This window comes from Neoarius graeffei, chromosome 4 (assembly GCF_027579695.1).
Source record: "Neoarius graeffei isolate fNeoGra1 chromosome 4, fNeoGra1.pri, whole genome shotgun sequence".
Lineage (NCBI taxonomy): Eukaryota > Metazoa > Chordata > Actinopteri > Siluriformes > Ariidae > Neoarius > Neoarius graeffei.
In genome coordinates this window covers 37,899,986-37,927,808 of record NC_083572.1, presented here as the reverse complement: position 1 = coordinate 37,927,808, position 27,823 = coordinate 37,899,986, and the positions used below count along the sequence as shown (strand labels likewise).

The 27,823-nt window shown below is 38.7% G+C and overlaps 1 protein-coding gene across 1 annotated transcript in view; it reads right to left on the bottom strand.

Annotated features, from left to right (window-relative positions):
• Nucleotides 1-27,105, bottom strand: part of wbp4 (WW domain binding protein 4) — a 36,750-nt gene extending 9,645 nt beyond the window's left edge. Inside the window, exons 1-8 of the mRNA XM_060919218.1 lie at nt 27,046-27,105; nt 26,645-26,859; nt 25,616-25,688; nt 22,696-22,758; nt 16,927-17,050; nt 14,444-14,575; nt 14,281-14,348; nt 14,038-14,107 (exon numbers count right to left, since the gene is read on the bottom strand). Of these exons, the coding sequence (XP_060775201.1) occupies nt 14,038-14,107; nt 14,281-14,348; nt 14,444-14,575; nt 16,927-17,050; nt 22,696-22,758; nt 25,616-25,688; nt 26,645-26,646 (532 nt within the window). The 5' untranslated portion in view covers nt 26,647-26,859; nt 27,046-27,105. The remainder of the gene's footprint in view (nt 1-14,037; nt 14,108-14,280; nt 14,349-14,443; nt 14,576-16,926; nt 17,051-22,695; nt 22,759-25,615; nt 25,689-26,644; nt 26,860-27,045) is intronic.
• Nucleotides 27,106-27,823: the final 718 nt, after the last annotated feature.

The window sequence follows — 27,823 nt, the reverse complement described above, 5'->3', positions numbered from 1 at the left end:
TTACCACCCTGGTGTAGCAATTACACTAGCACTTTAAAACAGACCTCTCGAAAATTACAACATAAACGGCATCAAACAAAATTGGTAGCGTTCAAATTAGCATGGAAGGAGAGCTTCATGAAGTATAGAAAAGCTGTTAGTGCTGCTAGATCAACATCTCTCCACCCTAATAGAGGATAATAAAAATAATCCTAGATTCCTATTTAATACTGGAGCAAAATTAACTAGGAAAAAGACCACTATAGACACATGCACACCTGCAATATGTAGTAGCAACGACTTCATGATTTTTTTCAATGACAAAATTAAAAATATTTGACAAAAAATTCAAACTACTAAATTTAAGGCCAGACAGTTTAAGTAACCCTGTAGTTAACAATATAACTTTCAGATCAGCAATTAGAATGTTCTACTCCCCTTAGAGAAATAAAACTAATTTCGTTAATCTCCACATCAAAATCTTCAACATGTGTACTAGATCCCTTACCTACATGCCTCTTTAAATAGATACAGTAATACCAGAAGCAAATGAACTACTTCTAAAAACAATAAACTCTTCCCTTAGAATTGGCTATGTATCCAAATCCTTTAAACTAGCAGTTATCAAATGCCTGATTTAAAAAAACCTGACCTTTACCCCTGCCAGCTGTCCAATTATATAGGCCAATATCAAACAACCCCCTTATCTCCAAGATCCTAGAAAAAGCTGTGGCACAGCAGTCATGCTCATATCTACATAGGAATAACATCCATGAAATGTATCAGTCAGGATTTAGACCTCATCATAGCACAGAGACAGCACTGGTTAAAGTAGTAAACAACCAACTGTTGGCGTCTGATCAGGGCTGTGTCTCCCTGCTTGTATTGCTTGACCTTAATGCAGCCTTTGACACCACTGATCATTCCATTCTCCTGGATAGGATAGAAAATGTTGTGGGAGTTAAGGGAACGGCCCTCTCTTGGCTCAGGTCTCATTTAACTGATCACTATCAGTTTGTTGATGTAAATGGTGATTTTTCCAGACATATTGAGGTAAAGTTTGGTGTTCCACAAGGTTCTGTCTTAGGCCCACTACTTTTTTCTTTGTGTACACACACACACACACACACACACACACATTTTATATATATATCGTAAGCATGGTATTAGTTTCCACTGTTATGCTATATCGTAAGCATGGTATTAGCTTCCACTGTTATGCTGATGACACACAGTAGTATGTTTCTGCAAAGCCAGATGAGAGACACCAGCTTAATAGAATTGAGGAATGTGTAAAGGACATTAGACACTGGATGCTTATTAACTTCATGTGCAGCAGTAAAAGACCTCGGTGTGATCATTGACTCCAGTCTTTCATTTGAAACTCATATCGATAACATTACCCGGATAGCTTTCTTTCATCTCAGAAATATTGCTAAGATAAGAAATGTAATCTCACTACATGACACAGAAAAACTAGTTCAAGCCTTTGTTACCTCCAGGTTGGATTATTGTAATGCCTTACTGTCTGGGTGTTCCAATAAGAGCATAAACAACCTCCAGTTCAAAATGCAGCAGCAAGAGTCCTTACTAGAACTAGAAAATATGACCACATCACCCCTATCTTATCCACATTGCACTGACTCCCAATCATATTTCGTATTGATGATTAAATACTACTATTGCCTTTAAAGAACTGAATGGTCTTGCAGCAAGTACCTTAACAAACTTCTGGTCCTTTATGACCCGCCACACTTGGTGCAGGCACTATAGATGGTGTCATCCTCCCACTCACTTGGGTTTGTTAATGGTATAGTGGCTTGATGCTTTATGTCTCAGGGCACCCTCATGTCTGTGTTACCTTCTGGCTCTCCCCTTTTAGTTATGCTGTCATATTTATTCTTACCGGAGTCCCTGCTTGCACTCAGTGCAAAATGTATTCTGCTTTTAGTCATTAGGTGACATTGGGCATACCTAACAACCTATGTTTTCTCTCTCTCTGTCCCTCTGAGTTACATATCGATATTGAGACACCAGTAAGATGCTGACCTCTTCTGCTCCTCGGACCTGTCCGATCCAGCCTGATGCCCTATATCTGGCTGGAGTCACACTGCTCCTGTGGAGCACAGTCCCATATGGACAGTCAAAAGTCACACTTGGAAGATGACCCTGGACACTTACAGTAATACATTTATGCATGAGGACTACAGTTGACTTGCTAACTTTAGGACTGCAGTTGTTGTGAACAGTTTTGCACTAAAGTTTCCATCAATGAACAGTTTATAACTTCAACAAAACAGACTTCATGTTAAAACTATTATGAATTTCCTGGTTTCACAGTTATATTTTGTGACTCTATAGGACACAGTTATAGAAGTGAATTATGTAAAATCATGCTGTCTGTCATCACCCAAATGAGGATGGGTTCCCTTTGGAGTCTGGTTACTTTTCAGTTTTCTTCCTTATGTCGTCTGAGGGAGATTTTCCTTGCCACTGTCACCACAGGCTGGCTCAATGAGGATAAATTAGGGATAAAATTAGCTTATGTTTAAAGCCTTTAATTTTCTGTCAAGCTGCTTTGCGACAATGTCTATTGTTAAACGCGCTATACAAATAAACTTGGCAGATCCTTTAAGTGGCTACAAAAATCAAGTGAAAATTACCCCTTGTGCATGTACAGTGGGGCAAAAAAGTATTTAGTCAGCCACCAATTGTGCAAGTTCTCCCACTTAAAAAGATGAGAGAGGCCTGTAATTTTCATCGTAGGTACACTTCAACTATGAGAGACAGAATGGGGGGAAAGAATCCAGGAAATCACATTGTAGGATTTTTAATGAATTAATTGGTAAATTCCTCAGTAAAATAAGTATTTGGTCACCTACAAACAAGCAAGATTTCTGGCTCTCACAGACCTGTAACAACTTCTTTAAGAGGCTCCTCTGTCCTCCACTCATTACCTGTATTAATGGCACCTGTTTGAACTCCTTATCAGTATAAAAGACACCTGTCCACAACCTCAAACAGTCACACTCCAAACTCCACTATGGCCAAGACCAAAGAGCTGTCAAAGGACACCAGAAACAAAATTGTAGACCTGCACCAGGCTGGGAAGACTGAATCTGCAATAGGTAAGCAGCTTGGCGTGAAGAAATCAACTGTGGGAGCAATTATTAGAAAATGGAAGGCATACAAGACCACTGATAATCTCCCTCGATCTGGGGCTCCACACAAGATCTCACCCCGTGGGGTCAAAATGATCACAAGAACGGTGAGCAAAAATCCCAGAACCACACGGGGGGACCTAGTGAATGACCTGCAGAGAGCTGGGACCAAAGTAACAAAGGCTACCATCAGTAACACACTACACCGCCAGGGACTCAAATCCTGCAGTGCCAGATGTGTCCCCCTGCTTAAGCCAGTACATGTCCAGGCCCGTCTGAAGTTTGCTAGAGAGCATTTGGATGATCCAGAAGAGGATTGGGAGAATGTCATATGGTCAGATGAAACTAAAATAGAACTTTTTGGTAAAAACTCAACTTGTCATGTTTGGAGGAGAAAGAATGCTGAGTTGCATCCAAAGAACACCATACCTACTGTGAAGCATGGGGGTGGAAACATCATGCTTTGGGGCTGTTTTTCTGCAAAGGGACCAGGACGACTGATCCATGTAAAGGAAAGAATGAATGGGGCCATGTATCGTGAGATTTTGAGTGAAAGCCTCCTTCCATCATCAAGGACATTGAAGATGAAACGTGGCTGGGTCTTTCAGCATGACAATGATCCCCAAACACGCCGCCCGTGCAATGAAGGAGTGGCTTCGTAAGAAGCATTTCAAGGTCCTGGAGTGGCCTAGCCAGTCTCCAGATCTCAACCCCATAGAAAATCTTTGGAGGGAGTTGAAAGTCCATTTTGCCCAGCGACAGCCCCAAAACATCACTGCTCTAGAAGAGATCTGCATGGAGGAATGGGCCAAAATACCAGCAACAGTGTGAGAAAACCTTGTGAAGACTTAGAGAAAACGTTTGACCTCTGTCATTGCCAACAAAGGGTATATAACAAAGTATTGAGATGAACTTTTGTGATTGACCAAATACTTATTTTCCACCATAATTTGCAAATAAATTCTTTAAAAATCAGACATGATTTTCTGGATTTTTTTTCTCATTTTGTCTCTCATAGTTGAGGTATACCTGTGATGAAAATTACAGGCCTCTCTCATCTTTTTAAGTGGGAGAACTTGCACAATTGGTGACTGACTAAATACTTTTTAGCCCCACTGTGTGTAAATGAACCAATTCAGTACCTGCTTTACACCACAAAAGATAAACCACTTGTATGAGTCAGCATGTGTATTATTAATAAATAAACCCATAAACAACAGTTTAGTTCCAACATTACTTTATCAGCAGCATGCAAAGCCAATGCTCCATTATAACTCAATTCATCAGCAACCAAGACAGTTCATTCACACCATCAGGATTAAACCAAAACAATCATGATAAGTCAGTCAGATATGGTAACTCACCAGTTTCACTTACTCACATACTCCTTAAAGTTCTAGTCTTATGAAAAATGACATTACCCCTGAAAATTATACCTTATAAAACTAGACATGTTAAATAGTTTACTGTCTAAATTGTATTTTAATACCAGACCGGGAACATGTTCTATTTAGCCGGTAAAGTTTGGCTCTTTGAGTCCGCCATTACACAAATGCATTCCTGGTAAGTTAGTGTTAATTCAAAGGAAGCGACATCATACGTGCAACACTTGAAAGTTTGCGGCATTTCCGGTTTTGTCTGCTTTGTAAAGTATAGCATGTTTTTAACGATTTTTTTTAAATTCCAAAACAAAATTAAAACCAAAGCATGTATCCCAAGAGGCGTGTCATTCAAGGCTGTTCAAGTGTAGCAGAGATAATAAACAAACAAACAAACATTTCAATCTATTAGCCCAAAGTCAGCAGGACACTTCCAGAATGAATGGGTTCGATTTGCACAGATAAAGAGAGGTAACTTTAAGCGGACGGGACGGTTTGGTGTCTGCACTATACATTTTGGAAAAGATAAATTTGTGAGGCAAATTGACATAGAAGGATTTGAGCAATGTCTAGTACGTGGAGCAGTTCCTACGATCTGGAAACAAAAGTCAGAAGTGCCATCCCAAAGCGCTCACCACACAGTAAGTGTCAAGCTTGTGTTAGGCACTTACTTTCACTTTCAGCGCTGGAGCCAGCAGAAGCGGGTGACGGGTTGCATCATATGCATTGTGTGCAGCAAGCATGCAGTAGCCATGAATTTGTTAGGGTCACAGTTCGAATTACGTGGGAGCTGAGCTCCCATAAGAGTGAGGACTGGCTCTCATGAGAGCAGTAAAATCATATCTGTGGGAGTCTCTTTAACAGGAGGACAGAGGACGGGAAGGAGCAGTAGCCTAGCCTAACAATAAGCAATACCGGACAATGTGCAATATAATGTGCAATATCTCTCCTGCTGCCTCCCTTTCCCTTTTTTCCCCCTCCTCTCTCTCCCCCCTTCCTCTCTTCCCCACATCTTATTCTTTTTATATTTGTAGATGTAAATACTTAATTTATCTAGAAGTTTTTCTCTATTTCTTTTTTTCTGTTTATCTGTAATGATGCTGCTGGAATCTTAATTTCCCTGAGGGAACCCTCCCAAAGGGATCAATAAAGTTTTATCTAATCTAAGAATAAACATGTTTTCCAGAAGAATGCATTACAGCTAGGTGCATACTCTCATGAATGCAGCACCACCACGCCACTATGAGCGCAAACTATCCTTTTGAGTGCTCGCAAACACTAAAAACACACACATTAATCCTTTCAGAAGAAGAACCACTTAACCTTGGTTTCATTCATTGGTTAAGTTTTCATGAAAAATATCACGACCACAGCCTGCTGAAAACAGACTACTTTGGTCTATTTTGCCTGTGTGATGGTAAGAGAAAGGCGTTTACTTTCTACTAGCAGAATGCATTCGCCCTCTGTTTACAGTGTAGGCTATAGGAAAATAGCAAAAACAATATGTTAGGCTACTCTGTGTGTTTGCAAGTATAGCCTAACGAACCACATAGCCTCTCACTCACGGAAAGTGCACCAGTTAGGCTATTTATTTATATATTTACTCACTGCACCCATGCACTATTCCCTTTATAAAAAAAAAAAAAAAATAGATAGATAGATAGATAGAACTCGACGCCAATGGCGTCGATGGGGATGCCTCCGCCCGGTAGACTACACGCCTTATTAAGTTGTGATTTGGGGATGGACATTTGACCTCACAGTAATCTTGACCTGGTGAAATTATTTGTAGTAGCCTTGGCGATACTGTGTTGACAAGGTTTTCGGACAAACATTTGACCTTACAGTGACCTTGACCTTAGACCTTTTGACCTCAATCTAATCAGTTTATCTTTGTCCCCAAATGCACAAATGGTGAAAGTTTGGTGAAATTCCTTTCATCTGCCTTGGAGATATTGTGTTCACAAGGTTTTCGGACAGACATCTGACCTCACAGTGACCTTGACCTTAGACCTTTTGATCTCAAAATCTAATCAGTTCATGTTTGTCCCAAAGCGCACAAATGGTGAAAGTTTGGTGAAATTCCTTTCATTAGCCTTTGAGATATCGCGTTCGCAAGGTTTCGGGACGGACGCACGGACAACCCGAAAACATAATGCCTCCTGCACCTTACAGTGGCGGAGGCATAAAAAGAGAGAGAGACCCCCACAAAGATGAACTCGTAATTCGAACCCTGGTTAGGGTTAACCTCCAAAACTAAGTTGCTCATAAAATTACAACCTTATCTGGTTCTAACAGTACCAATTAGGACCATGTAGACCCTTTCTATTTTGTGCTAAAACGTTAGGTAGAGATTGGGGGGGGGGGGGGGGGGGGGGTGTCAGCATGCAATTACCATTATTGATTTTTTACTAAAATCACCGTATCTCTGCAACTATAAAATATATTTTTACAACTCCACTCATTCAAGTATTTTTGCAACTCTCACTCCAGACTTTACAAGACAGCTACTGTCATCAAGTACACCTCTTTCCTCTTTTCAGTGTGATAACTGCCTAACTCTAAAATCAGATAAGAAATTTCTGCAAGAATGAGAGTAGGACAGAAGAGCCAGAAAGAGAAGAAGAAAGAAGTGAAACTGAAGATGTTGATGAAGAGGGTTTTTTTTCTCTTTTTTTTTAATTAAAGTCATGATCCAAGTAAACGTAACTGCTACTTGTACAGTGATCTACAAGATCTGGTGGAACTGGAAAATCAAAACTAACTTCAGGTCCTTCCACAACATTTCAATTGGATGAAGGTCAGGACTTTGACTTGGCCATTCCAAAACATTAATTTTATTCTTCTTTAACCATTCTTTGGTAGAACGACTTGTGTGCTAAGGGTCATTGTTCTGCTGCATGACCCACCTTCTCTTGAGATTCAGTTCATGGACAGATGTCCTGATATTTTCCTTTAGAATTTGCTGATATCATTCAGAAGTCATTGCTCCATCAATGATGGCAAGCCATCCTGGCCAAGATGCAGCAAAAACAGGGCCAAACCATGATACTACCACCATCATATTTCACAGATGGGATAAGGTTCTTATGCTGGAATGTACTGTTTTCCTTTCTCCAAACATAACGCTTCTCATTTAAACTAAAAAGTTCTATTTTGGTCTCCTCTGTCCACAAAACATTTTTCCAATAGCCTTCTGGCTTGTCCATGTGATCTTTAGCAAACTGCAGACAAGCAGCAATGCTCTTTTTGGAGAGCAGTGGCTTTCTCCTTGCAACCCTGCCATGCACACCATTGTTGTTCAGTGTTCTCCTGATGGTGGACTCATGAACATTAGCCAATGTGAGAGAGGCCTTCAGTTGCTTAGAAGTTACCCTGGGGTCCTTTGTGACCTCACCGACTATTACACACCTTGCTCTTGGAGTGATCTTTGTTGGTCAACCACTCCTGGGAAGGGTAACAATGGTCTTGAATTTCCTCCATTTGTACACAATCTGTCTGTCTGTGGATTGGTGGAGTCCAAACTCTTTAGAGATGGTTTTGTAACCTTTTCCAGCCTGATGAGCATCAACAACACTTTTTCTGAGCTCCTCAGAAATCTCCTTTGTTTGTGCTATGATACACTTCCACAAACATGTGTTGTGAAGATCAGACTTTGATAGATTCCTGTTCTTTAAATAAAACAGGGTGCCCACCCACACCTGATTGTCATTCCCATTGATCGAAAACACCTGACTCTAATTTCACCTTCAAATTAACTGCTAATACCTAGAGGTTCACATACTTTTACCACTCACAGATATGTAATATTGGATCATTTTCCTAAATAAATAAATGACCAAGTATAATATTTTTGTCTCATTTGTTTAACTGGGTTCTCTTTATCTACTTTTAGGACTTGTGTGAAAATCTGATGTTTTAGGTCATATTTATGCAAAAATATAGAAAATTCTAAAGGGTTCACAAACTTTCAAGCACCACTATATGTCCCAACTTATTTTCCTTTCATTATCTCTTATTTTCTCCACTTTAATCCCATTTCTTACATATCTTTATCGCACTCCCCTTCTCCGTTTTATTTTCTTCCCAGTCCAGTCTCTGATCCTTTTTTTTGAATGGCTCTTTTATTACTGTAATTATTTTTATGGATATTTCAGTTTCTTATACAGTGAATCTTTCTCTTTCGTATAGTGCTTCTTCCTTCCTATTTCTTTCTTTCTTTATTTATTTATTATAATACCAACACAAAGGTTGTACAATACTTCCTTTCTATTTAGGACAATTGTTGAAACAGGATATTTTCTCATGTTATTTGCCATTTTCACTTCATTCTCATGCCTTAACAATATTTATTGGTCATATAATTCACAATATTCATTCAGCCTGCGACCAATAAATACTGTGAAAACATGACTGTGAGAATGAAGTGAAAATGGCAAATAACATGAGAAAATAATCCTGCTTCAACAACTGTCCTAAACAGAAAGGAAGTATTGTACAATCTGTGTGTTGGTAGAAAAAGAAAGAAAGAGAGAAAAACTGAACTTTTTGTGGATTTTTCCGTCTTCGGTTTTGTCTTCAGTAACTGAAAAGTATGCTCAATTTGGTTGACTGATTCAACTATTTAAGAACATTCCATTTCTTTGCCTTCAGAAGCTCTTCAGTTGCTTTCATGGTATGTTTTGGGTCATTATCCATCTGTACTGTAAAACACCATTCCATTAGTTTTGCAATATTTCATTGAATCTGAGCAGAAAGGATAGCTCTATGAACTTAATTCATCCAACTACTTCCATCAGCAATTGCATCAATAAACACCAGTGACCCAGTTCCATTGGCAGCCATACATGCCCATGTCCATCATGTTTGACAGATGATGTGGTAGGCTTTGGATCATGAGCTCTTCCTTTCCTTCTCTTCCCATCAATCTGGTACAAGTTAATCTTGGTTTCATATGTCCAAAGAATCTTGTTCTGAACAACTGGGCAGGTTTTCTAGCAAAGTTTGATCTGGTCTTTCTGTTCTTGAGTGTTACAAGTGATTTGCATCTTGAGGTAAACCCACTGTATTTATATTCATGAAGGCAGCACTTGATTATAGACTGACAATTATAGGCCTTGACTTGGCTAAATGTGGTGAAGGAAGTTTTCGTCACCAAGGACAGAATTTAACAATCATGCACTTTGTTTCCATGGTTTTCCAGGATTTTTGGTGTTGCTGAGCTCATCCATGCATTCCTTCTACTTCAGAACGTACCAAATTGTTGATTTGGCTACTCCTAAATTTTTTTGCTATCTCCCATAGTCCCCCCCCCAGCCTAATGATGGCTTGCATCAAAACTTCTCTGGACTGCATATTTATGGAATCAATTTTGTGCCAAAATGTTCATACAATACTTTTGAAATATCAAACAAAAACAACAAATCAAAATACAAAAAAAAAAGTCAATTTTTTTTAGACTGGCAAACAAATTATTCGTGTAATCGTGCAAAATATCAGTCTTTTACTCTTCAGAAACCTTTCATTTTTGTTCCGCGTCTTTCTCAGTTTTGTTTGACGTAATTTATTTTGGTTGCGATTCCAGCTTTTTGCTTGCAGTTTTGGCACAAACTTCACGTGTGGGTGGGCTGTCCAGGAATGCATTCCCATTGGGTAACTTGTGTTTGACTGACAGCTACGCTCAGCGATTCTCCCGGAAGCTGTTGCGGCCATTTCCTACTCGGATTCTGGCGGACTGTTTGACGAGTGACCGATCTATTGACGGTAAACAAGGATCGAGTGGACTTCAGTGGCGACTATGATATTGAATTAATTCAACAAAGTGTAAGTATGGGACAAATGTGTTGTATGTGTTGCAGTAGTGCACATTATGCAGGCGTATTTAACGTTAGCAAGACAGCTATTATATTGGGTAGTGGAGCCAAGTCTAACATTTGACTTGCCACGAAACACCTGCATAATGTGCACTACTGCAACACATACAACACATTTGTCCCGTACTTACACTTTGTTGAATTAATTCAATATCATAGTCGCCACTGAAGTCCACTCGATCCTTGTTTACTGTCAATGGATCGGTCACTCGTCAAACAGTCCGCCAAAATCCGAGTAGGAAATGGCTGCAACAGCTTCCGGGGGAATCGCTGAGCGTAGCTGACAGTCAAACACAAGTTACCCAATGGGACAGCCCACCCACACATGAAGTTTGTGCCAAAACTGCAAGCAAAAAGTCAGGGAGCGCAAACGAGAAAGCTGGAATCGCAACCAAAATAAATTACGTCAAACAAAACTGAGAAAGACGCGGAACAAAAATAAAAGGTTTCTGAAGAGTAATAGACTGATATTTTGCACGATTACACGAAAATTTTGTTTGCCAGTCTAAAAAAATTGACCTTTTTTTTGTATTTTGATTTGTCGTTTTTGTTTGATATTTCAAAAGTATTGTATGAACATTTTGGCACAAAACTAATTCCATACATATTGAGAGTTCCCATGAAATGTAAATTCAATACTTGGAATCAACTCCAGACCTTTTATCTCCTTAAAGTCAAGCAGAACCCAAAAATGAATGCTGTTTGCCAATCACAGCAAGTGCCTTGATGCATCCCTCGCGCATGTTTAAATTAAAAATAAAACTAACAATTTATCAAAGTTATGATATTGCTAAAAATAGGCTTACCTGGGCACAGCCATTTGCACTGAAACCAGACATCCGTTTGTGATGTAACTAGTATGCCGTTTCCCATAGTAATACAGAGTCATCAACTAAAGGCTTCTAATTAAAAAAAAAATTACTAACTAAATCCTCAGGTGCCACTGTGCTCGCTCTCTCTTTACTGCTTCAAATGCGTTAAATGCAGAGAAAGACTTTCACTGTGATGTAATGTATGTGTGACAAAGGCTTCTAATTCTAAAGATCTAATCAAAAATTTTCTGTAACCATGTGATTTTTACTGGCAACAACATACACGGCTCAACAGATGGACATCCTCACTCAGCTAGATAACGCATATGCAGTACTGACAGATACTAGTAAACAATGGTCGTTGCCATAGCAATGAGATTCTTGCCATCCAAAAAAAAAAAAAAAATTGTTTTTGTTCACTGAAAAGCTAACAAAAGCATGTCACAAATACAAGGAAGATTTAAATGTTGTTTAAAAAATAAATTAATTAATTAAAAAAATAAAGTAGCCAGTTGGAGTGTTTCTAGGCAGCAAAAGGCTCCCAAAGGTTGGATGTGTGTGTGCGTGTGTTCACTGCTGCAATTATCGGGCTTATTTTTATAGCCAAATGCTTGACACTCTGGCATCTTTAGGGCTGTTTACAACAATTTAGAAGTGATGTATCCACTAGATCCACTAGCCTCGGAAAGTCATTTGGCGAGTAAGTGGCCTCACAGTCTCGTATCCTCTCATGTAATTTGTACTCAGAGCGCGATACTTGAACCTCAGTGAGAGTAAGCTGGCAGCACACAGACATTTTATTTTAAAAGAAAAACAAAATCTGTACACAGTACACAGATACAAATATGAAAAAGTGAACACTCAAACATGGATGGATAAGAGATATTTAGGCACTGCCTAAAAGCGGAGCTGCCGATGAGTGTCTGACCAAAATATTTGCAAGGGCACAAAATCAACCAGAATAGAAAAATATTATATAGCACATTAACCACTGATTCATGTAGTGTTGTGTATTTCACGTCAATAAATTGCTGCACTGTCTTGTGACATGATACCAATAATGAGATACATATCACAGTTATGAATAAATATTTATTCCTTTCTTTGATATCACATGCCATGCGCCAGAAACAACACCATGACATTTATTATGGTGTTACTCTGCTGGGTGCCTGGTGGACAGACGTGAGCCTGCACTTTCACTTTATACACACACACACACACAAAAAAAAAAAGCAGCTGTCTGGTTACATTTCACATCCATGCATGGCGTTAGCCCCCTTTACTTGGGACTATAGCCCCAGGTCTTTTGAGCCTAGCCCTGAGTATTTTTCGCCTCCCCAAAAAAAGCAGCTTAATAGAAACTACTGGCTGAAACAGTGTACAGTCAAAATTTTGGTAACCACCAACAGAAGAAGAACTTTCAGAACTGGTTGGAAGACAACTTCAATAAAAAATAAAAAAATCAATCCACTATTGTTGGATTTCCCCCCCCAAGATGAAAACAGATGGCAAGTCATTTACCGTGGGTGTATATATAGAATGTATCAACAACATAACCTACCAAATTATGTTGATACACAAAAACCGCTAAGGGTAGCCTGGTTATCTTGAATTTACAGTCTAGGGTGTGTACGATTAGTGTGCCAGGTCAGCTCAAAAGTTCGAGTGGTGTCATGAATGTCAACAGTGGTGGTCTATTTACCACAACTACATTTATTTAACAGGTCAACAACAATTTGTGTTCATGTAGACACCAATAGTTGCACTGACATAATTTAATCATGCGTTTAAATGCTACATGTAGCCTACACAGAACCAGCCAGCCTACCATAACCAGCCTTTAGCATATTAGTCACAGAGGGATTAAAATGTCTTTTGTTTTGACACGCAATATTAATGTCAACATAAATGTGTGTTGTCCAGACACTACAAATGAGCTGCTGCAGTCAACTAAGCCTGGATACATTGGAGGAAATGGTGTGCGTGCGTGCGTGCGTGTGTGTGTGTGTGAGAGAGAGAGAGAAATTTGGAAGACATTTATATGATCATAGTCTTGTGAGACGGGATGTCATCTGGGATTTTGAATGTTGCAACATAATAATGTATCTTAGAATTTGTCCTTGTGGTCCTAAAGGAGAGATATGCGAGTGAGAAATTATATTTTTTATTAAACTAATAAATTTTACTCATGATATTAAATAGTCATTTGGCACGTGTCTCAGTTTCCTGAGACATTATAGGTGTTGATAACTTAATAATGAGACAGAATAAGTTTAAATTATATAAATTTAAAAAGAGCAGTGCAAAAATCAGTAATAAAGATGGCACAGCCTTTGAGTGTGCGTGTGGGTGATATTTCTTGTAAAGTTAGATACAACCTCCCCAACCTATCTATGTCAAGCTCTCTTAAAAAAAATACAAGCGCCAGGAAAACATGACTTAGCCCCTGGTCTTTGCAATAGCTAGAAATGCCCTTGCACCTGTCCCTGATCAGAGCGCAATCATGGCACGGATATAAGGACTCCGGTAACTCTGAAACTTTGAAGTATATGTGTTGTTCCCTGTGTCTCACGGTGGTTTTTGACTGCCTTTCGCCTTACCTCTATTGCATGTGTGTGTATTAAGTTTGGCTAAAATTCACATCAGCCCTCCTTAAGTGGTTTAAGCAATCAGATATTAACTGGCTTAAAATCTGTCTTGGGTGCAGTTATTGGTTAAAAGTAGCTGCAATTTTATGAAAATGGTCATTATCCAGATAAAATCTTGAGACTAAAGATGCATGAAAACTATCAGGGGTCCAAGATGATATCTTGCGTAAATGTGAACTCACCTCCAGTCTCTGTGTTATAGTAGTACACATATCCCTCTGGGCTCATAGCTTCCATCCATACATTCCCTGTCTGTTTCAAAAGGAGAAGAGAGAGAAAAAAAAGTGGCCAGTATGTAAATCCTAATTTTGAATGATATTTCAAAATTAATTAGTAACTTATTTCTTTATAAATTACCTAACATTTTATTAAACTTTGAAAGATTTATCAAGCTTTCACAATTGGATAAAATAAGGAATACTCACCTCAGTTTGGTCTGCAGCTGATGACTCACTCGGACCTTGAAACCCTTCTGGTTTTTCCCACTGAGACTCTAAAAATCAATGACAATGCAGGTCATATAGTAAATTTCACAACTTTTGACTTGTTTTGGTAGCACTGTATGCAATAAAACAAGCAGAAACTGACCTCCAGTTGTTGTGTTGTAATAGTAAATTTGTCCATTGTCTGTTGTTCCCTGCACCCAGTCACCAGACTCACTCTTGCTATCAGGTTCTGCAGTATCTTCAACCTCAAATTTTTGAGCCTGAACAGAAGTTCCTAAGTCCAATAAAACAGATAGTATTTTTTCACTGGGAGAAACCATTTTTATTTACCTTTTAGTTTTAATAACATTATAGAACAATCAAATTGAGTCATATGGGAATACAAAACTTCCACTTTATCACTGCACTAGCAGGTTACCCAGTGTTGCCCAGGTTTTGCAAAATTCTGGGTTGCCCCCAGACTTCCATGTCAAATTTGGTGACGATCCATCGAGAAATGGGGACGTTAACCCAAGACAAACAAAAATCCAAACATCCACCACCCAGAGGCCCACTGGGGACTCAAATATGGAATTTGAGTTCTGCCAAATTGTGGCCATCTCCTGTACCTACACGCCAAGTTTAGTGAAGATCTGTCGAGAGTTTGTGTTGATAAATGTAACGTGAAAGGCATTGAGGGAGGGGGTAGGTGGATGTTGTGGCCCCCCAGGGACTTCCCTGGGGCCTGGACATGAATTTTGTTTATATCTGCAAAATTTCGGGTCATCCCCGGACCTACTTGCCAAATTTGGTGAAAATCCGTCGAGAGATGGCGACGTTAGCTCAAGACAAACAAACAAATTTTGCCACTTAGTATATAGATTATTACGCATATCTGCATGAGCAATGATACTGTAGTCAGTCTAGATGCACACTCAAAGTCAGACTTCCACACTTCCTTATGGTTTTGCTCCACATGATCAACTTGCAACTTGTTCCTAAGAGATTCTTCTAATTTTCTTGGGGAATTATATGGGCCAATATAATTTTAAGCTCTAAGACAAGTTTAATTAGATGAACAGGTGCTTTCAGACCTAACAATTTTAGGGACTCATTGAGAGGATCTGCCAAGTGAGGAGCTCCTCCCAAAGAACTACATAAATCAAGGGCTTTTTTCTGTTTGCATTCACACAGCCAGTCGGAACGCTGTAGTGACATATGCCAGCCAAAAGTTGCTAGAGCAACATCACTCGTTTGTTTTCGTATGAATGTGCATTCTGCCCACCAATGTTCTTGCATTGCTTTGAAAACAGCAAACTGATAACATTAGAATTTAAACTTGTCCACTTTCATGTGTTGCATTTTGGTTGCAGGTTTCTATAGAAACAGATCATCCCACTGCACTGTAGAATGGGGAAACCGGGAAGTGTTACGTGCTAACATGAAATTCTTTATTTTACATTATAAAGTGCAAATTCATGATGGAAAATTGTTGCTTAAAATACGTTTACCGAACGTCAGTGTGGATTATTATTTTATAACCTCTTCTCTTACGTGATGGCATAAAAAACATAGATGAGCACATTGTTTAATTAAAAGATTTTATATTTCACTTAGACATGTCAAAATCATGTTGCATTTCCTCTGTTGCATATAAGCTCAATAAAACTTTGTTTTCCCTTATTTTTAATTTTAACGTTAAGAGTGTTATTTACATGGGTAACGTTTACAAGGATATTTAACAAGTGTGCTCGGACAGCGCAATATCCCCCACTAGCAACTATATCTATGCTATAAGTGCTTAATACACCCTCATGAAATTGTCGAAGTACAAGTTTGGTAATCAAGGGCCATAACTCTGGTAAAATGCGACTGAATTGAATGCAACTGCAATATGCATATTACAGACATATAACAAAGAATCCTGTCAAGTTTCATGAAATTCCTCCAAAAATTGTGAGAGGAGTTGATTTCAGAAGGTGAGTACCCTTCCTGGGACGGACAGATAGACAGATGGATGGACAGACTGACATAATCCCCCTTCGGGCCTTTTGGCCAGTGGGGTATAAAAATGGCAGTTTCTGGTGCTGCATTGGCTCATGTGTTCGACCAGTCAGCATACACTGATGTCTGGACCAGTCACCGTACACACATGTTGCTCATGGGTCCTCTTGTGCTGGGAGAGTACTTACCCAGAAGAAAGAGCTTGCTTAAATAAATAAATAAATAAATAAATAAATCCCTTAAAATGGCATTCTAAGAATCATCGTCCTCAGCTCCTGAAGTGCGGCCACACCAAAAAAGGGATACGTCTTCCAACAGTTGCACCACGCCGAAAGAGCCTATTTATTTATTAGTTGTAAGCTGTAATTCTTTGAGGATTTTACACAGTATGGAAAAGGTGTGCACATACACAGATAACCTAACTTCTGCCACAACTTTATGGCTTCACCATTCAGTCAAAAACTGACATACAATCAAGGAAAAAAAAAATTAAATCCAGTGTTCACATGCAAAAAGACACAAACTAATTTAAACTGCCGCAAAAAAAAAAAAAAAGTGTGAATGAATAACTCAGGAGAAAAAGCAACATAGGAATGTAAAAAAAAATTCCTGATATTGGGTAAAACTGTAGAGTGAGGTTACCTGCTTCTGTTTTTAATCTTTTCATATCTTCTTCGTATGCTTTCAGAGCAGCCTCTTCCATTGCTGCAAACTCCTTGGACATTTTTTTTTCCTTCTTGGCTTTATCAGTGCTAGTCTTTTTAATCTGTAATGAAACACGAGAGGAGGGGTGAGAAATATGCACCATCCCACTTACAGTGGTGCTTGAAAGTTTGTGAACCTTTTAGAATTTTCTATATTTCTGTATAAATATGACCTAAAACATCATCAGATTTTCACACAAGTCTTAAAATTAGATAAAGAGAACCCAGTTAAACAAATGAGACAAAAATATTATACTTGGTCATTTATTTATTGAGTAAAGTGATCCAATATTACATATCTGTGAGGGGCAAAAGTATGTGAACCTTTGCTTTCAGTTTCTGGTGTGACCCCCTTGTGCAGCAATAACTGCAACTAAACATTTCCAGTAACTGTTGATCAGTCCTGCACACTGGCTTGAAGGAATTTTAGCCCATTCCTCCATACAGAACAGCTTCAACTCTGGGATGTTGGTGGGTTTCCTCACATGAACTGCTCGCTTCAGGTCCTTCCACATTTTGATTGGATTAAGGTCAGGACTTTGACTTGGCCATTCCAAAACATTAACTTTATTCTTCTTTAACCATTCTTTGGTAGAACGACTTGTGTGCTAAGGGTCATTGTTCTGCTGCATGACCCACCTTCTCTTGAGATTCAGTTCATGGACAGATGTCCTGATATTTTCCTTTAGAATTTGCTGATATCATTCAGAAGTCATTGCTCCATCAATGATGGCAAGCCATCCTGGCCCAGATGCAGCAAAACAAGGCCAAACCATGATACTACCACCATCATATTTCACAGATGGGATAAGGTTCTTATGCTGGAATGTACTGTTTTCCTTTCTCCAAACATAACGCTTCTCATTTAAACTAAAAAGTTCTATTTTGGTCTCCTCTGTCCACAAAACATTTTTCCAATAGCCTTCTGGCTTGTCCATGTGATCTTTAGCAAACTGCAGACAAGCAGCAATGCTCTTTTTGGAGAGCAGTGGTTTTCTCCTTGCAACCCCATGGATTAAAGCAAAAAAAAATTATTTGACTGAAAATTAACGGGGGGGGGTTATGGGTGGATTTCGATGAAATTCTGAGAATGGTTAACTTAGAACTGATAACTTTATTATCAATTAATTAATGGATTAATATATTCAATTTATTGCACTCTCTTTCCATTGCTTCCGTACATTTTTTTTTTGTGGCAAACCACACAAATGCAAGCGCCTGGAATGTTTAGTTTTTTGCACCATGAACTAAATGGCTTTCCGTTTTCACCCATTTCGTACAGCCAAGCCCACCTCCACTTGTTTTTTACACCTTTATCGATGGCAGACACATCAGTGCCTTCTTTCATGTAAAGTGCATCCATGCTGCCGAAACCGAAAGCAGAATGACATGCTCCTCTATGCTCGACGTCAATATAGAAAAAAGTTTGGATCTTCGCTTAAATTAAAATTATAATTTGACCTTACTTTGTGTTGAATACGACTTCAAAAACAATTCAAGATTTTATTAAGAGAAATATTGTGGCCAACACGAGTGTTAAGTTACCTAAAAAATCGCGTGAAGTTGGCTGCTATCTACTTTGCGTTCGTTCTCATTTTCCTCCATCATTTCATAGGCCAGAAACTAGAGGGACTGAAAATCCGCGATCGCAGAAAACGGACGGAAATCGCGGAATTATGCATCTGAAACGGAATTTATTGTCAGAAATGGAATCTACACATCCTAAGCTTTCTAAAACTTTTTTCGGTTGGTGACTCTAAATTGACCGTAGGTGTGAGTGTGAATGGTTGTCTGTGTCTATGTGTCAGCCCTGTGATGACCTGGCGACTTGTCCAGGGTGTACCCCGCCTTTCGCCCGTAGTCAGTTGGGATAGGCTCCAGCTTGCCTACGACCCTGTAGAAGGATAAAGCGGCTAGAGATAATGAGATGAGATGAAATCTGTTAAGAATTGACTGAGATAGAGACCTGTTAAGGCAAGTCAGTTTTCAGGTTGGTACATGGCCTGTGTATGGTGTCTTGTGAAATGTTTCCATTTGCTGTCACTTGACACTAGATGGCAGCACTTGATTCAGCTACATATTTTTCTTAAATGACTAAAATTTTATTAATAAAAATTATTCATTGATGACTGATGTTTACTAGTTTGTGTGTTTATATGACAATCACTTATCATGATGATTAATGACTTACAACTGTTCTGTTTTCTGTTTTAAATAATATTCTGTTTTGTATTCAGAGTTTGAAGACTTGGAATAAATGTTGAAATGACAAAAGTTAATGATAATTTTGTTGTTTTATTCAAGTATTTCCATACATGCAGAGGGACAAGTTAACTCTGCTTAACTAACAGGCAAAGATATAAATACATCTTCATAGCAGATTTACAGATGTTGTTTACTAATCAAGTTATTAATTGTAGCAAAATCAAAAGATATAAACATCAAATAAAATATAATTTTATTGTAACATATAACAAAGTGGGCTAAAATGTCACAGTTTTTAAATTTTATTAGTTTTTTTCTAAATTAAATATCAAATTATCTGAAACGGAATTGAAACGGAATTCACTATTCTCCGAAACGGAATTTGCTGTTTTTTGAAACGGAAAATCAGAGGCTCTAAGAAACAGATGTTTTGACATAATTTAACTTAGTAGGCTATGATTATTATTTAACCATAGTCTTCTAGACATTTTGACTGTTTGGGGCATTGAACGCTGGTGTATGATTTTCAGGGAATAAAGTTTAGCGCATGTCGGAACATCATTGCGCTCGCAGCCTCCAGCTCCTCAAACGTCCTTTAAATTGTGATATAACGTAGGCTATAAGGCACGGTTCTAACATACCTTACACATTGGCCTAACGAAAATAATAATTGTTGGGGCGTCTGTTGATTTGTTAGCTATAAATTTAGGTCTAATTACTTCTGACAGCCTGCAAGCATTGCACCGTCGGGTCTTCAAGTCTGGCTGAAGCAGAGGAGCGGGCTTTCCGGGGTTTATTTTTTCTTTTTTCTTTTTTTTAACATGCTCTGTTTCTACATGTCCAGGTTTGAACTAAGTCATTTTGGCAAGATTTAATTTAATACAAAACAGAAATGGTCAGACACAAGCACGCCAAGCACATGGGAATGTATTTTGCCAATTTTGACAGCGCATGTTTTTTTAATGCCGCACCGTAGACAGCGAACGTTTAAACATGATCAAACATAGGAAATGAACGACACAAAGCATGGCTCAAAAACAAAAAAGTTAAATAAACCCTGCTGATAGTTGATGGTGTTGCAACACAGTGTTATAACCCAATCTCTACCCAACCACCAGTCATTTTAATGCTCCTCGGATCAGCACCAACCTCACATTTGGCCTTGGGAGAGTTCAGTTGACGGAAATCCGTCACACGACGGAAAACTTTAATCCATGCAACCCTGCCATGCACACCATTGTTGTTCAGTGTTCTCCTGATGGTGGACTCATGAACATTAACATTAGCCAATGTGAGAGAGGCCTTCAGTTGCTTAGAAGTTACCCTGGGGTCCTTTGTGACCTCACCGACTATTACACACCTTGCTCTTGGAGTGAGCTTTGTTGGTCGACCACTCCTGGGGAGGATAACAATGGTCTTGAATTTCCTCCATTTGTACACAATCTGTCTGACTGTGGATTGGAGTCCAAACTCTTTAGAGATGGCTTTGTAACCTTTTCCAGCCTGATGAGCATCAACAACGCTTTTTCTGAGCTCCTCAGAAATCTCCTTTGTTTGTCCCATGATACACTTCCACAAACGTGTTGTGAAGATCAGACTTTGATAGATCCCTGTTCTTTAAATAAAACAGGGTGCCCACTCACACCTGATTGTCATCCCACTGATTGAAAAGACCCGATTCAGGGCTCAAAATTCTTTTTTTTTTTCACCAGCCAGCCAGACTAGTTACCTTCCAAAGTAACTAGCCAAAATTTGTTCATGAATGAATTTTACTTCTGTCAAAAATAATGCAAAAGAGAGTAGTTACCATTGTTCATGACTAATGTGCATTTATTTCAAGACCCGAGTATTTTGATACTGTTAACATAAATGAGAACAACACAGAGCACCATAATATAATAACAAATAATAATATATTGGAAAACTTGGCAACTTGGTGTATGAGTACTGAAAACAAATATATTTACTATCATGACTATAGCACCCAAAATATGTCTAACATGCTTTCTGTATTTAACCATTTTATGAGAGAGAAAGCATTAGGAGCTTCATATTGACTAGGAATCAACTTGAAAAAAATTAATTATTCCATAAAAATCGTATCGCAGCCAAGGCCTACCCTGCTCCCACGTTTGCTTATAATTCCTTTGTCGTTTCTCCTCTTCAGACCGAGGTCATTTTGTCCCCGTCTCTGGCGGTTTCTGTACACCTTTCAGAAAATTCCACATCGCAACGTAGCTTTGGCAGATGTAGATGTAAACAACAACAAAAACACGTGTTTAAATGGGCGATAATGTGGCCACATCTATTGAATTTGATAACGTGATGTGGCAGCAGGGGCGTGGCCAAGCGGCAGTCTGTGAATGGAGGGCGGAGTCAGGGAAGGTAAGTGGTGGAACCATTGCACCCGATGGGGATTAACCTGTGTTTGTGTATCTTCCCCAGTGACCGCGCCCTTTAAAAGGAGAGGAGAGCAGAGAAAGGGAGCTCTCTCTCCCCAACCAGAACATGTTTGTGTGTGTGTGCGCGCGCACACACACACACGCGCGCGCGCGCGCGCGGCTGGGAAGTGATAAAAGGCTGAAAAGCTAGCAATAAATAGTTCATTGAGAACTCAGTTCTGGCCTGCCGTGCTTCTGTGCTCCACCCACCTGGTCCAATACTACACGTGATCACCGCGATATTCAACGAGATGCGTTATATGCATGCGCAGTAGTGAAAAAAACGACAGCCTGACTCGTACACGATATGATTTGGAATTCTTCTGTATTTTCCGTCCTGCCGATAAACACAATCGATTAACACAGACACGGCACACGCTTAATATGTGGCGGCTTTAGTTGACTGTGTGTCTGAATCTTCGCTTCATATATATTTTTTATTTTCAACTAGCCAGCCGGGCTGCCTAGTGACAGGAATTGCCCGCCAAATGAAAAATTAAGTCGCCTTGGGCGACCGGACCACCGCGAATTTCAAGCCCTGCGATTCTAATTCCACCTTCAAATTAACTGTTAATCCTAGAGGTTCACAGTTATTGCTGCACAAGGGGGTCACACCAGATACTGAAAGCAAAGGTTCACATACTTTTGCCACTCACAGATATGCAATATTGGATCATTTTCCTCAATAAATAAACGACCAAGTATAATACTTTTGTCTCATTTGTTTAACTGGGTTCTCTTTATCTACTTTTAGGACTTGCGTGAAAATCTGATGTTGTTTTAGGTCATATTTATACAGAAATATAGAAAATTCTAAAGGGTTCACAAACTTTCAAGCACCACCGTATCTCTACATAAATGAACCACAGCTTATGATAACACAGTTTCTTTTTTTTTCCCCCTGAAATTTGTTCATTAGAGCAGCCCCAGCTGGTCTTTACATGTTGAGACAAATTAAGAATACCAGCTATGAGAGGGAATAATTTGTCCTTTTTATTGGTTTGTTGCTTCAAAAGGCCCATTTAGGGTTTCTCAAAACATGGCAAAAGGCTTTAACTTACCTCTTCAATTTTGGCAGCAACATTTTGTTTGTGATTTTTTCCTCTTTCATGAAATTCTATACTCTGTTCCGATAGAACAAAAAGAAACAAATTTATTAAATGTGCTCAGGCCTAACAAAAAATAATACCAATACTAGAGCGGCGACTACAATTATCGACAGTCCATAATTTGACACCTTTTCAGATTTACCAATAAAAATTTTATTTACAAAGGTAAGTTTCAGTTACAACAGTTATTACTGGTTAATTAATCAACCGGAAGACCCCCCGCCCACCCTTTGATCTTGTCGTCTGATGACACAACTCGTTACCGGAGATGGAATTTTTTTTTCAGCATGATCAGCAATTTGAGAAAAACCCGAACGTCATCATCGCAGGTAAGCATGGTGGAAAGATCATGGACATGTTTTGACTTAAATTCACCAATATTTCATGATATCCTTGTCAAAACCTACTTTGTTTCTTACGCTTTCATTTGAAAGTCACCACTTTGTATCTAAACGCGCGTTTGAGAAGTCACATGAGGTATCGATAATAGTAATCACTTTCACCAGTGTCCACCATTATCGACACCCTGTGGAATTAAGTGATATTTACAACTGTTATGTATCGATCTTTGTGTAAAATTGTTGAAGTAGATGAAATACTTTAAAAAAAAAAAGTGCTGTGACTTATAATTATTTTTCTGATTCATAACAGAAGGGAATGCTTATCGAGTATTTAGAATCCTATTGCAATAAATATAATTAGACAAGAATTAAATTCCTCACATATAAAAAAATTACATGCTTGAAATATTCAGGATTTTTCTATTCAGTTTTTTTTTTTTTGCAGTTTGTTGTAAATATCTACCATATACAACCCCGATTCCAAAAAAGTTGGGACAAAGTACAAATTGTAAATAAAAATGGAATGCAATAATTTACAAATCTTAAAAACTGATATTGTATTCACAATAGAACATAGACAACATAAATGTCAAAAGTGAGACATTTTGAAATTTCATGCCAAATATTGTCTCACTTGAAATTTCATGACAGCAACACATTTCAAAAAAGTTGGGACAGGGGCAATAAGAGGCTGGAAAAGTTAAAGGTACAAAAAAGAAACAGCTGGAGGACCAAATTGCAACTCATTAGGTCAATTGGCAATAGGTCATTAACATGACTGGGTATAAAAAGAGCATCTTGGAGTGACAGCGGCTCTCGGAAGTAAAGATGGGAAGAGGCTCACCAATCCCCCTAATTCTGCGCCGACAAATAGTGGAGCAATATCAGAAAGGAGTTCGACAGTGTAAAATTGCAAAGAGTTTGAACATATCATCTACAGTGCATATCATCATCAAATGATTCAGAGAATCTGGAAGAATCTCTGTGCGTAAGGGTCAAAGCCGGAAAACTATACTGGGCGCCCGTGATCTTCGGGCCCTTAGACGGCACTGCATCACATACAGGCATGCTTCTGTATTGGAAATCACAAAATGGGCTCAGGAATATTTCCAGAGAACATTATCTGTGAACACAATTCACCGTGCCATCCGCCGTTGCCAGCTAAAACTCTACAGTTCAAAGAAGAAGCCGTATCTAAACATGATCCAGAAGCGCAGACGTCTTCTCTGGGCCAAGGCTCATTTAAAATGGACTGTGGCAAAGTGGGAAACTGTTCTGTGGTCAGACGAATCAAAATTTGAAGTCCTTTATGGAAATCAGGGACGCCGTGTCATTCGGACTAAAGAGGAGAAGGATGACCCAAGTTGTTATCAGCGTTCAGTTCAGAAGCCTGCATCTCTGATGGTATGGAGTTGCATTAGTGCGTGTGGCATGGGCAGCTTACACATCTGGAAAGACACCATCAATGCTGAAAGGTATATCCAGGTTCCAGAGCAACATATGCTCCCATCCAGACAACGTCTCTTTTAGGGAAGACCTTGCATTTTCCAACATGACAATGCCAAACCACATACTGCATCAATTACAGCATCATGGCTGCGTAGAAGAAGGGTCCAGGTACTGAACTGGCCAGCCTGCAGTCCAGATCTTTCACCCATAGAAAACATTTGGCGCATCATAAAACAGAAGATATGACAAAAAAGACCTAAGACAGTTGAGCAACTAGAATCCTACATTAGACAAGAATGGGTTAACATTCCTATCCCTAAACTTGAGCAACTTGTCTCCTCAGTCCCCAGACGTTTACAGACTGTTGTAAAGAGAAAAGGGGATGTCTCACAGTGGTAAACATGGCCTTGTCCCAACTTTTTTGAGATGTGTTGTTGACATGAAATTTAAAATCACCTAATTTTTCTCTTTAAATGATACATTTTCTCAGTTTAAACATTTGATATGTCATCTATGTTCTATTCTGAATAAAATATGGAATTTTGAAACCTCCACATCATTGCATTCCGTTTTTATTTACAATTTGTACTTTGTCCAACTTTTTGGGAATCGGGGCTGTATTACAATATCAGTATACATTTTATATTTTGGTTTGAGGAATGACATGTGACCTTTGACCCGGATTTTCATGTGGTTACAATGTCAATTGCCTGTTGACATTTATTGGTTGGTAAACTACAAACAACGAATGATTAACAAAATGTGATCTACGAAAATACTTAGAAAGTGGGTAGAAAGTGGAACAAAGATTTTCTGACACAGGTTAAACATCAGTTAATTTGTTTACAAATATTAGAATTACTTCCTCATTTACAGTACGTAAGCACCAACATTGGTGCATTTCTATAAAAGATATTTTGGACTAAATATAAATAAGAACTATGTTTTCTTAATTTAATACCACATACCGATTTATATAAAATCACCTGGATGTCGATAACTGTGGACAAAGGTGTCGATAGTTGTAGCTGCCGCTCTAATTCTAGATTTGGGGAATTGGCACCAGGAATGTGATTACTCACAGGCTTGTTGTCCGCAATCCAGCACTTGCAATATTGGCAGAATTTTTTGGGTTGGGATTTCCAGTAGTCAGCCCTTCGTTTATTACAAAAGACAACATGGTTAAGGGTTGTTTTACAATCAGGGTACATAAGCTAAAAATCACATTTAACACTTATTATCTTCAATATCAAAAGGCTTGACTAAATAAACTTGGTTGCTTATTGTAGCCCTGTGATAGCTCTATTTACCATGCAAAAAAAAAATTTGGTGATAATGTCATTTTTGGTGAATGTATGGCAATATATGTCATATTTAGCAAAATTACTCATGTCATTTAGAAAAAGTGCTTTTTTGACCACAGGTAGCTCCAAAAGGGATGCACTTAAATCATTCTTTATACCATAAAACAAATATTTGGTTCCATGTCATTGGAAACATAGTTAAGTTTTAATGTTGAATGCCAGTAAGTTTTCAGACTATTTTGATCAAATTCGTATGTAATTGTGTCAAAAAAAAATGTCCTCTAATTTTTCAATATAAAATAACATATCTAAAATGATTATTTTCATCCTAAAATGTGGTCAAGATATTGGGACATAAATATTAGAGACCACTAACACAAAGCTTACAGCCTTATATTTAAAAGCACTATGGAAGTAGTGGATTCTGAATTGTCAAAAAAAAAAAGTCCTCTCCGAGAATCACTTCATTTGTTTCTCCCAGCCCTGCTTAAAGCTACACTTAATCATCTTTATCTTATAGCAGATTACACAAAACTACTATACACACATGTCAAAAAATTACCTGAAATCTGTTCTTTAACTTGTCCTTCACTTAAAAACTGGTACAAGAACCAGTTTGAATCAATTTGAATTTCGGACCCCTGTGACACAAACTTTGTACCCTGGTTGTAAAACAACCCTTACACGCATGCATATGTGAGTGCATTCAAATGTAACAGAAGACTGAACACCCAGTCAAGATATATTAAATGAGTTTGAGAAAAACAAACTTCTATGCAACTAAATAATTACATCATTGTTACTTACATTAATTCCGCGGTTATCGTAATGTGTCCATCAGACACTTCGGGTGAGTATGAAAAGGAGAAAGTACTGTCTCAGGAGGGTGTCTAATGACACCGAGACATCAAGGGCTGTTCGAAACGGACTCTCGTTTCCTGCCTTCTAAAATGCCTGTGAATTTCCCCAGCTGAAGGCAGCATCGAGGTTACCATGAATCTGTTGGCAGCTCCTTCAAGCAACTGAATTTTATAAACAGCAAACAAAAAGCAAATTCACATACAAATGTAATTTGGGAGACTTTTTTCGCTTTGAGTTTTACCAAGTTACCGAAAAATAAACATTGTACTATCTTTTAACCCTGTGATTGTAAACAACTAAATTTGTTTAATATGCTTTGTAAGGCAACAGTTAACCAACTAGCTAACGTTTGCTAGCTCCTTCTTCTTCTTCTTGTTTCAGCCTCCAGCTTATTGGTGCACTACCGCCACCTTCTGCTCCGGAGTGTCGATCAGGCAAAAAAAAAAACCTTCACATATTCCTTCGTCTACATTTTGTCCTCCACGTTTAAAGTGCTGATGACACGTTTTTGACATCTTTGGCGATGTTTTATAACATAAAAAGTAATTCCCGATGATCCATATATTAATTCACGAAGGCGCCTATTTTACAAGTTATGATAAAAAACGCGGCTATTTGGGCAAATTTGATGAGGCTGCAGCATCCAGGAGACGGAGGAGGAGGAGCTATATGACGTCAGCGAAAGAACCTTCCTCCTAACTTACCAGTTTATTGTTGATGCGACAGGTGTTCAGTTTGTCATTATTAGTATTATTATTATACATTTTATATATATATATATATATATATATATATATATATATATATATATATATATTAGTTATTATGCCTTCGCGTTGTGTTGCCGGCTTTTGCTCCAAAACCTACAAGGATGGGGTAAGTTTATTCAAGTTTCCCAGAGATCCCGAGTGGGTGAAGCAAGTCAGGCGCACTCGTGACAAGTGGGAGCCCTCACCAACATCCGTCCTGTGCTCTGAACACTTCGATTTGGATTGTTTTGACACCCTTCCCAGCTTAAAAGAATCTCTTGGGTGTTCAGTTCATCACAAACGTGTGTTACTACCATCAGCAGTGCCTACACAGTGTTGCCAGATTGGGAGGTTTCCCACCCAGTTGAGCGGTTTC